Here is a 12,587-nt window from a genome sequence, read left to right on the forward strand (position 1 = left end):
TCCTTATCAAAAGAGGTTTGTAACACATCTTTTCTCCCCCTTAAATTATTCTTCCCTCAGTATTTTCTTTCACTTAAAACTTGCAGAGCTCATCAATATGGAGAATGTCTTGAGAACTTTCTGTTTAAGATAATCACTTTCTAAATTCCAATGTATTAATTAAAAAAAAAAAAACTACTGGATTCGAAAAACATCCTGAAATTATGAACCCATACCTTTCCTTTGCAGACTTGCATCAAATTGAGGGCATTGGAAATTGTGTATCTTCTCATTGTAGAGTCTTTGATGGCGGGACTGTAGACAAGTTCAAAGCACAAGCCTCGGTCAATTGCCTTCACAGGAAATAAAGAAAATAAACTGTTAAGGATAAACACATACTGTCCTACTTTATTTTCACTGAAGTTTCCCCTGCCTCGCCCCCTTCCACCTGCCCACTTCCTGCATGGTAAAGTACAGACTTAAAAAAAGGCAGAATCACGCCTGAACGGCACCATTCACAAGGAGAAGAAAACAGATCTTTGGCTCTATTTGCTCAATACAGTTTATGTTAGCTGTGGGGACGGAGACTTTATATAAACAAGAATTATGAAGAGGCTAAGGAGAGCAAAATCCCAGTGGGCTGGCAGAGGGCTATATGCCATCAACTGTCGAAATGAAAACAGAGAGTTGTTCCCTATACTTAGTGTAAAATATTTGCAAACATAGGAAACCAAGAAATTTGATCTAAGAATGAAGAGAGACAAACAAATAGTTGGAAAAAGTCCAAAGAATCGGGCTGGGGAAGTCCTCTCAGTTAAGCCATATATTACCTATATATGCTAAATGAAGAAACAACAACAGCCACCATTAAATGAGTGAGACTATGTGGTAGGTGTTATGAGACTCATGTATATGTGTAACCCTTATAATACTTTTATGAGGCCTTACAGTTGAGACTGCTAATTGTCTCTGATATTTGTTCTCTTTTCTTTAGTAATAGAGCCATTGTGTTTTGGCTAGGATTGTGGTTGTCCAGCAAAAAAGATGGAAAAAGCCTGGGTCTCTGAAAGTTTTGCCTAATTCACCATAAAAGTTTGGCATTTTGATGAGAGAAAGACTTTTTTCTTTTTTAAGGCACTCTTTATAGGCAGGCATCACAGGTTAAGAAAACATAGCCTGGAAGAGCTGGAAATGGGATTAAAACCAGGTGGGTGGGTCTAATTAGTACATCATTCAGCTTCCCTGATGGATGGCTCAAAATGTTCTCCCATTCACAAGAGGTATGTCTTCAGCCCCACTATGTGGCAGAATGGTAAGCAAAAGGTGACACGGTCCTCCCTTCTAAGAACTTACAGTTCAGTGGGGGGGACCAGCATAATCACACAAAAATAGAAAACTGCAACTGTGATAAGGGCTATGAAGGAGAAGTTTGGGGGATGGATGAGGGAAGAATTAGGTGAAGGAGAACTTTCAGGAGGGAAGAGCTTGCGGAAAGGCTCTTGTGGCTGAGGGAGCGTGCACAGCACATAGAAAAGGCCAGAGGATAGAGGAGAGACAGAGGTGAGTGTCCAAGTGGAGATGATGACATGGATTAATCGTAACAGCAATGGGAAATATCTGAAGATGGAAGAATGGAGGTGAAAATCAGACTCGTATTGCAAACATTAATCAAGTTGCAGTGGTCTTTTGACTGAATCAGGCATTATAGTCCAAGTCTCCACTTGGCAAATAACTTTCTATTACTCAGACGACAAGCTGGGACAGGACCAGCTGTGATTGTCGAAGGTCTATTCCTGAGCCTCTAGAAGGAATGGAAAAGCTTGCCTTCTTCTAGAGCTGGGAGTCTACCTTTATTTAATTCAAGCATCCCTGGAAGGCCCTCTCTCCCTTCCCTTTTGAACACAGATTTTCTTTCTTCTATCCCCCAACCTTCCCTTTTCTTAAATTTTATCATTTTAATTATTTCTTAAGAAAAAAGTTATGATTTTGATCTGTGGTTCATTCATCAAGTTCACTTTAAAATTGCTAAGAAAACTCTGGGACAGAAAATTAAAGATAATACACTACTGAAGGTTACAAATGAACATTTCTTTCATAACACCTTATTTTAAACTTTTAGATAGATAAAATACAGACTCAATACCTAGACTCCTGTGTCTAAGACCATTTTAATGCAAACTGCCTTAAGCTCATCAAATGATTGTTCATTAACAGACTCTTCTTAAGTAGTGACAATACCTGCCTGATTAGCTTTTGTTTGACTCTGACCAAAGGCTCTGAAATGGCCCATAATCAATTTTTTTTTAACTAATGAGAAATAAGAGTTATAAAAGTGTTACAAACCAAGAGTAAGTATGTGATACTTAAGAGACACAGCAATAAAATTCTAAGAACTAAGCAATGCCTTAGAGAAATTAAAAGAGAGAAAAAATATGCGGAATTGATTACTGGGACAATAATCAAATTCCCTATTAATTTCATAAAAACGATTCTTTATTGAATTAAAAAGGATGACACCCATTTAGTGTATCTTTTTTGAATATGTAATTTGTTCACATGATTCACAAATCAAAGTAACATAAAAAGCAATAAAACGTCTCAAGAGTGCACAGGTGATTCAGAGGCAGAATGCTTGCCTTCCATGTGGGAGGTCTGGGTTTAATTCCTGGACTGCCCTGTCCCCCGCCAAAAGAAGAAAAAGCAATAAAAAGTCTTACTTGTATCCCTGCCCCCATCTGCCCCATCTCCACATCCTGTTATTTAATTTCTAGTGTTGTCTCCTAGTTTTCTCATCCAAATAAAAGATAATGTGAAAACATACTATTTTTCTCTTTCTTACCTAAAAAGTAGCCTGCTACACTCTTGTTCTAACTAAGGTCTTCTCATGTTAGCACATAACTTCCTCAGCCTGTTTTACAGCTGCAGAGTATTTCACTGTATAGGTGTATCATGTATTTAACCCAGCTCCCACTGACAGACTTTGGGTTGTTTCAGTATATCTGTAGAATAAATACTTAAGTAGAATTGCTGGTTCAGAAGGTAAATGCATTTATAATTTTTTTTTTATAGCTCAGATGCAGCTTCATTCAGTGTTTTAACATAATTACATTACAATTAGGTAGTATTGTGCTGTCCATTTTTGAGTTTTTGTATCTAGTCCTGTTGGCATTTATAATTTTGATAGCTGTTATCAAATTACTCTCCAAAGGACTTGTTCAGTTTATAGTCTGACAAGCAATGTATGAGAGTGTCTGCTCTCCCACAGCCTTACAACAGAGTGTATCATCAAACTTCCGAGTTTTTTGCAAATCAGATAGGTGATTTTAATGTTGATTTTTCTTACAATGAACTTAAGCATCTTTTCATATGTATAAAGGTCATTTTTTTTCTTTCCTGTGAAATGCCCTTTTCATACTTCTTAATCCATTTTTAAAAATTGTTTGTCTTTTTTAAACATCAGTTTCTAAGAGTTCTTTATATTAAGGTGATTAGCCTTTTGTCTATGATATGAGTGAAGATATTTCCTCCAGTTTGTCATTAATTTTATTTCTGGTGTGCTTTAACACACAGAAATCTTTGATATTGGCAAGTGTGCTGGCACTGGTGCAAGCACTGGATCGATAAAGTATTTACATTTAGGTTCAAAATATATGTGATGAAGAAGTTTACAGAGAATTCACACCCAGTGCAAAGATATATGCGTGATTTCTGGAACTAAATCACTGTGCTTCAGGCACTAATTACTTGACATCTCTCAGTGGGGACTAACTGGACCTTGAAGACAGAAGTGGATTAGGATTAAAGAGTGCTGAGGGGAAAACATCAGAGAGTACATATATGATCACTGAAAATAATTCAATAAATTTGGAGTCATTGTTAAATGGCAATAACAATTGAAAGAAATCAAAGGAAAAGTAATATATGGGTGCTGCTTTAAGAAACTTAATTCTCAAACCTGAATTCATAAAGCTCATGTTTTAAAATACGAAATTATTCCGTGCTTAACAAAGAATTAAGCTGTAAAGTAACTTTAAATAGCATTTCCCAGTGTGGGAAATGATGGCAGATTTGGAATCAGAGGGCTTGAATCCAAATCCCAAATCAACTCTACGAAAGAGACATTGAGTCTCAATTCCCTTACCTGCATAAAGAGATAATTAACATGTACTCCACCTAAAGCTGTTGAACTATAGCAGGTGTGAAAGTGCTAAAAGAAAAGTGCTAAATAATTAGAAATCATTTAATTATCCAAGAAAAGGAGGTACATTCAATTTTTTAGAAACACAACTATTACATCATAAAGCTGCGATTTCCAGCACAGTCTAGTCCAACCTAGACTCCAGAGGAGGTTTGTAGGGGACTTTAGAGAGAATTAGGTAATTGAAATTACAGTGTCCTAAGCATGTGGTGAAGATGGCAAAAGAGATGAGAACTGTAGATTAAATAAATGCAGTGATTTGCTATGTTCTAGCTCCTGAGTCTTTTTTCATATTTCCAACCGTCTGAGGCAAAAATCCCCACATGGCTTCTGGTCTATAAAGAATAAGGAATTACCTATTCTAATACTCCTGCTTTTCACCACAACAGAAGAGAAGGGAAAAAATCTCTATCCCAATTATGAAGATCTGTGCTGTTTCCTCATATAAATATCTGACTGCTTCCCAATGAAGTGATCCTTGTAAAGCTAACCAATTAACTTCTCATAACCAAAGGTAACTTTATCTTCAAGGCCAAAAGAGCAACGATGGATCAAGACTTAAAGGGTCAAGATGTAAGAGCGAACTGTTAGCTACATTCATTATACATTCTGTGCTTTAAGCACAAAGAATACATTTCCATACTTTAAACACACAGCTTCATATTCACATTAGCTGTTATGTAACAAATAATACAAATGTACCTAAACAACAACCATTATTTACCCTGAACAACAACCTGGACACCTTTAATTGTATGTTTTCAGCCTTCTCTATGAAATGAAAATCAGGTGAATGAATGAACAGGGACTTTAATGCTTCCTGACCAATCCATACCACAGCCTATTTTTACACTAGAAGAAGACTAAAAATACTCTTGTACAGCCTTTACCCCACTCCATCATCTAGTTTTTATTAAATAACATATGTAAAATGTTCACACCAGGAAAAAAAAAAAAGCAGACATTATGCTAAATATTGCATCTCCCTCTCACTTGTCAAATTTTTACTTTTCAAAACTCTTAACTTAAAAAATGTGGGAATCAAGCCAAAAATATTCATCAAATAATAGCACCTTTCCTGAACTTACAGATGGAATTGAGGGGGTGGGATGTCCTGCTGTCTCAGGCGCTAGTCCCCTCATCATACCACCCAAGTGTCCCACTTCCCTCACTGCATATGCTTCCTAACAAACACTGATAGCCAGAAGGCGACTGACTAATCACAAGCAGATTTGGCCTGGCTCCCCAAGCTGTATACTGATATGCAAATATAGATGCATTCACTCAATTAACAATTTTTAGGGAAGACTCATAATAGGCAAGGTATTGGGGTAAACGAAAAAAGACTATGATACAGTTGATGTTCTTTAGACGCTCACATTCTGGTTTGAACCAAAAGACATGGTCATAAGAAACCCAACTGAATGTCCTCACCAAATAGCCATTGGGAATCTTACCATCGTAGTGGGACAAGAATAATGTGCTGTGCATTGGTGTCTATTCTGTAGACTTGTTCTCACCATTATATGCTACTATTTCCTCCCAACCAAGAACACAGTAGCGTATGTTTATTCAGGCAAAGCCTTCTAAAAAATGGGCCCTCCTAGTTCATCAAGGTGAAGAGAAAGGTAAAAAAAGGTGCAAGTGTCACAGCAATTTGCAGAGTAGCTGTACTACTTAACTCGAGAGGGTACCACTGACAGGGATTAGTGCCACTGGAAAGGAGCAATACATGAGGTCAACAAGACTGTCATAACTGGAGTATTTGTGGTTTTAAGCATAGGTGTCCGGGGTATATTAAAGATATGACAGGGAATCAATGAAAAATGTTCCAAACCTGAGACTAAGAGCTGAAAGAATTTTCCTGATTAGCCTTCAATTTCCCATAGTTGATAAATGAGCTGTCATTCAATACAGATCTCAAATTCTGAAATGTGATGATCTGAGCTGGGTTTGTGTGTGTGTGTGTGTGTGTCCACTTATAAGTACAGGCAAGAATGTAGAAAACAGTGATTTGAGTATAACCAACATTGTTATATATTCAGTAGTATTTGCAGTATTTACCAGAAAAGAGTTGTTTTATTTTTTTTCCTTTAAATATATAACCTTAAAATCCATAGTACTTCTCAAGCACAGTTTTAGTAACACATTTTTGGAGGTAGACCATAAGCTAACTTAAATTTTTCTGCCATGGATTCAATTTTTACACACCATGTAGATCAAAGATATAAAATGGAGGAAGTTTTAATTCTAAAAGAATGGGAGTTACCTACTTTGAAAAACTGTATAAATTTTTAATTTTCCAATTCTGACAAGATTGAGTATATAATGTGGACTGTATTTGGTAGAATCCTTTTTTTCTTTTGATGGTAGTTTTTGAGGAAAAGAGGACCAAATAAAGTTTTAGAAACCATGTTCTAAAAGAACATCCTAAGCCTTCCAAGGATCTGGCTGATGACGCAGTTAATGACAGCTCTGACCTTGGCTACCAAAATAGTTATTAATGTGAATATCACCTTCATGAGGGAATGGGGGGGGGACTGAGATTTATAAGGAGGTACAACAAATGGAAGCTAAGGATGAGGGAAACTACATAGCAGAGAGAGGAACGGAAAGTTCCCTGCAGGATGGTTACACTCTTAGGTTACTATGAAAGTAACACTGCATTTCTACGTGAACCAATATAATTCAATGCAGAGTTTAATTTTACATGGATGCTCTTAGGTGATTTCAACGTCTTTTTCACCTGGCTGGTACCTATGGAACTTTCTGCATTTTTTTTCCTTACCTTCTTTCTTGACTGCTCAGTCTACTCCAATGCCCAGGTCTTAAATGTCCATCATTATCATCTACCCTCTCAAGAAATATCCTCCATCAATTTCAGTTTCTTGGGTCTTTCAAAGACATCTTCAAAATGTACTGGATTTTTTAAGTTTTCTTGGTCCAAATAGTCAACTTCAAGAAAATAAAATCCTCTTTTCTAAAACTGCCTCCTATTATCTTAACCTTTGTTTTTTCCTCAAAGAACACTAACCAGTTTTTATGTCCCTTTTCCAATGTGTTAATGCAAATTTCTACAGATTCAAGTATAGAATGCAAAGTGTAACTTACCACATTAATAGGGGGCCTTTTGAAGTAAAATGGTAGTTTCTCTGTTACAGTTATGCAGACCAAATCCACATCTAAATTTGTGCAAGCAACCTGTCAGGAAGAAAAAAAGATAGGTAACGACAAAAGCAAAACTGGTACCAGTATGAATGGGAAATAAGGCCAAATCTGATATAAGAAACATAAATAGAAATGTTTCACTCTATAGGTGTTATGATGGTTGTATATTGAAATATGGCTGACCCTTGATAAAGTTAGTTGTTCAGCTGTTCCTTCGAGTTTGGTTTGAATGGTTTATTGTAATCCAGCTGATGCAGCATGCTTTGTCCATAGACCCTTTCAACAGAGTATAGAGACCCTCTCTCTAATCTGAATCATTACTTCATATTGCTCCAGAAAGAGGAAGCTGTTTTGAAGTCCAAGAAAAAATAAACCAAAAGAAATGTATGCATAGTACATTTATTCCACAAGTTATTCATCAAGCACCTTTGTGCCAGGAATTGTCCCAGGCTTGTGGCTCCTATCAGTGTACTGAGCAAATGAAGAAACATTAACACGGCATTGTCGAGGATACTTCGTTCAAGTAGTAATGGAAACGGTTTACATAAATGGTCAAAGTAGAATTGTTACAAATTAAGTGATAATGAATAGTTTTTTCAATTTTTAATTTCCCTTTCCTTTGTTCTAAATTTTGCTAATACTTGTCAATCAAAATTTTGCATTTACTTCCAAAACAGATTTGAAACTGTTTTTTAAAAAAATACATATAAAATAGAATAAACAGTTAAAAACATCAGGGCAAATGGAAAACCAGGGAAGAAAAATAAAATAAGGATGCGCAAAGGTTAGCAGCATAAGAGTGCAAGCCAGATGACATTGCTAAAAGATGCAAATCTGGCTCTGATTTTGCCATTATCTGATTTATAAAGATAAGAACTGGCTGTTTTGTACTGCATTAAAAATAAACCTTACTGAGCTCTGGGAAGATGGAGAAATAGGATAGGTGGAGTTCACCCCTGCTCAAAGGAACAGCTGGAGAAGTACCAGGAAGGTGACTGGGATGGTGATTCCATGGGCGTAAGTGACCTAGGAGGGTCTTCTATACCACATAGGAAGGACATGGTTGCAAAAACCGAAGAACTGAGACACAAAGAACTGGAGACCACCCAGCCCGTGCAAACAGCCTAACAAGCCCCTTTTGAAATGGATGCTTGGAGCCCTAAGGAATGCACAGACAGGGAGATGGGGAAAAGGAAGTAAGTCAAAACGTATTCCTTGAACATGCCACCCTCACATGTGCCACGACTCCCCCCCGATGCCACGCACTTGAATCCTGTCACCCACCTCCACCACTGCTCTCCAAGCTCAATTCCCCACTCCGACACCTTCCCCAACGTGTCACTGCCCCACACTCCCAGGCCGCACACATGCACACCTGCTCTAACCCGAACCACCTCTCCTGTGCAACTGCAGTCTCATCCCGCTCATTTCAAGACCTGCAGACTCGCACTCAGCCCTTCACAACAGACCCCACTCAGTGGCCCCTAAAAGTGAAAGCCTGCTCTTCTGGGCTGCAGGTGCTCACTTTCATGTCCAGGCCACACCCATCCCTACTCCATACCTTCCACAACCCTGCCCTGCCCACCCTGAGCGCTGCACAGATGTACATCAGCATCCAGCCCCCTGAGATCCACACAAGCACATGTGCGCGTGCCTGCCATACTCACTCCCAGCCCACGTAGCCACAGCCCCACTCTGCTGTCCCTGAGCTCTGCGCACCAGCATACCAGAGCCTTTCCCCCGAGATGCATACACACCAGGACCCCACCCCCAAGATCCTCGCATGCACACAGCCAGATCCAGCTGGGTGCCCACACATCCGTGCACCGACCTCTTGATGCCTACATCCCAAATCCCTGCCCTGCATACATGCACATCTTGCCTCATCCCCAGGAAAAAGCACCCTGCTCCCAAACCTGACAGGTGCTCATGGGCATATCTGTGCCACACAGCCCCCGCCCTGCACACATGTACACCCATGACCCAAACTCCTGCACCTGCACACACACGCCAGGTCCTTGCCTACCCGACATCACCCACCCGAACCACGTCCCACAACCCCGTGACCTGTGTCCCAATTCTACACATTCATGAATCTGCATCCTGGCCCACTGGAATTCTCTCCCTGTGCAAGGACACACCTGGGCCCTGCCCTCCCTGTGCTCCGACCTCTGAGCCCATACCCCACACCAATATCCACGAACCCCATGTTCCGCGCACCTACCCATATCCTTCCTGCCTGTGTACCAGCTCCCATGTATCCGCACAGACCCCCCCATCTGCCTCCTGCTGTGCCCTATCTGTGTCCCCCATGCTGGACCCAGCTCCTGTGCTGCAAGGCCTGCCTGAGCTGCACCATGATCCCAAGGCCCCCACAGCACACCTCCACAACTCCGTGCCCCACACCCTACGCTCACAGACACCAGCACAGAATCCCTGACCCATGCCTATATCTGAGTTGCAACCCATCACTACACTATTATGCCCCACTTCACGCCTCACATCCTGCTCCACACCTATCCCATGAATATAAAGTTTTAGACTCCTGAAGGAAATCAACTTTCAAAGTGACCTTATCAAGACATGTACATGACTTGAAGGCAACAGATCACCAAGATGCAGACAGATGTAACCCAGCCTATGACCAAATTAAAACATTGGAGGAGACACAGGCTCTGGAAAACAAATTAAGATGGTCATACAACTGTACTAAATAAAATCAATGGGATGGCTAATGACATAAAAGAGATCAAGAAGACACTAGAAGAGCATAAAGAGGCATTTGAAAGAATAAATAGAAAAACGGCAGACATCACAGAGATTAAAGATGCTGTAGACCAAATAAAAAATATACCAGAGACAAATAACAGCAGATTACAAAAGGCAGAAGAAAGAATAAGTGAACTAGAGAACAAAATAACTGATTTTGAACACACAAAAGAGCAAATGGTAAAAAAGATAGAAAACTTTGAATTGGCTCTCAGGGAAATGATGGACAAAACAAAGCACACAAACATAAGAATCATCGGTGTCCCAGAAAGAGAGAAGAAAAGGGCTAGGAAGATTAGATGAGGATACAATGCAGGAAAACTTCCCAACCCTCATTAGGGATATAAATATGCAAATCAAAGAAGCTCAACAAACCCCAAATACAATAAATCCAAATAGGCCTACCCCAAGACACATACTTCTCAGTCTTTCAAATGTTGAAGAAAGGTAGAAAATCCTGAAAGTGGCAAAAGAAAATCTACTATGTACAAGGGAAACCACATAAGACTGAGCTCAGACTACTCAACTGGCACTATAGAGGTGACAAGGCAGTGGCGTGACATATTTAAGATTTGAAAGATAAAGACTTGCAGCCAAGAATTCTGTACCCAGCCAAACTGTCCTTCAAAACTGAGGGAAAGATTAAAATTTTCAGAGACAAACAAAGTGCTGAGAGAATCTGTCAACAAGAAACCAACCCTACAAGAAATATTAAAGGGAGTTCTGTCAACTGAAAAAAAAGAGGAGATAGTAGATCTGACAAATAAAATCCAAAGGATAAGACAGTGAACTCAAGAAATGCCTTTACAGTAATAACTTTGAATGTTAACAGAATAAAATTACCAATTAAAAGATACAGATGGGCAGATTGGACTAAGAAATATAATCTAGCCATATGCTGTCTACAAGAGATTCATCTTAGACACAAGGATACAAACAGATTCAGAGTGAAAGGGAGGAAAAAGATGTTCCACACAAGCTATAACCAAAAGAAACCAGGAGTAGCTATAGTAACATCAGATAAAATAGACTTTAAATGTAAAGACATCATAAGAGACAAAAAAGGACACTATATACTAATTAAAGGGTCAATTCACCAAGAAGATGTAACAATCATCCATGCCTATGCTCCCAATCAAGGAGCTCCAAAGTACATGAGAAAAATATTGGCAAAACTGAAGGGAGCAACAGATATTTCAACAATAATAGGAGACTTCAATTCAATATACCACTCTCTTCTATAGACAGAACAACCAGACAGAAGATCAACAAGAAAATAGAGAACTTAAAAATAATTTGATAGATGAATTAAACCTAACAGACATATATAGGTTGTCGCACCCCAAAACACACTGATGTACATTCTTCTCTACTGCTTATGGAACATTCTCCAGGATAGATTATATGCTGGGGCACAAAATAAGTTTTTATAAATTTAAAAACACTGAAATTATTCAAAGCATTGTTCACAGTGGAACAAAGCTGGGTCTCAATAACCACCAAAGAACGAGAACATGCGCAAATACATGGAGAGTAAATAACATACTCCTCAACAACCAGTGGGTCAAAGAAGAAATTGGTAGAGAAATCAGCAGCTATACGGAGATGAATGAAAGCAAGAACATAACGTACTAGACCTTCTGGGATGTGGCAAAAGCTGTGCTAAGAGGGAAATTTATTGCCCTAAATGCCTATATTTAAAAAGAAGAAAGAGCAAAACTCAAGGACTTCATGGCTCACTTAGAGGAACTTAAGAAAGAACAGAAAATTAACCCCAAAGCAAATAGAAGAAAAGAAATAAAGATTAAAGCAGAGTTAAATAAATGGGAGGAACAAACAATAGAAAGAATCAATAAAACCAGTAGTTGGTTCTTTGAGAAAATCAGTCAAATCGATGGATCACTAGCAAGGCTGACAAAGGAAAAAAGAGAGGATGCAAATAAATGAAATCAGAAATGAGAGGGGGTCATTACCACAGACTCTGAAGAAATTTTAAAAATCATAAAAGGATACTATAAAAAACTATATGACAACAAACTAGACAACTTAGATGAAATGGGCAACTTCCTGGAAACACATGAACATGCTACACTGACTGAAGAAAAAATGGAAGATCTCAGCAAACTAATCACAAGTAAAGAGATTTATCAATCATTAAAAATCTTCTTACAAAGAAAAGCCCAGTAAGATGGCTTCACAGGGGAATTTTATCAAACATTCCAAAAAAGAATTAACACTAATCCTGCTCAAACTTTTCCAAATAATTGAAAAGAAAGGAATAATGCCTCAGTTTATGAAGCTGACATCACTTTAATACCAAAGCCAGGTAATGATGTTGTAAGAAAGGAAAACAACAGGCCAATCTCCCTAATGAACGTAGATGCAAAAATACTCAACAAAATACTAGCAAATCGAATCCAACAACAAATTTAAAACAAATATACACTATGAGCAAGTGTGGTTTATATGAGGA

The 12,587-nt window shown here is 38.7% G+C and overlaps 1 protein-coding gene across 1 annotated transcript in view; it reads right to left on the reverse strand.

Moving 5' to 3' along the window:
- RPP30 (ribonuclease P/MRP subunit p30) overlaps nt 1-12,587 on the reverse strand; it is a 46,010-nt gene that overhangs the window by 12,977 nt on the left and 20,446 nt on the right. The window contains exons 6-7 of the mRNA XM_077125478.1: nt 7,289-7,378; nt 216-332 (exon numbers count right to left, since the gene is read on the reverse strand). Coding sequence (XP_076981593.1) covers nt 216-332; nt 7,289-7,378 — 207 coding nt within the window. The remainder of the gene's footprint in view (nt 1-215; nt 333-7,288; nt 7,379-12,587) is intronic.

This window comes from Tamandua tetradactyla, chromosome 13 (assembly GCF_023851605.1).
Source record: "Tamandua tetradactyla isolate mTamTet1 chromosome 13, mTamTet1.pri, whole genome shotgun sequence".
Classification (NCBI taxonomy): Eukaryota; Metazoa; Chordata; class Mammalia; order Pilosa; family Myrmecophagidae; genus Tamandua; species Tamandua tetradactyla.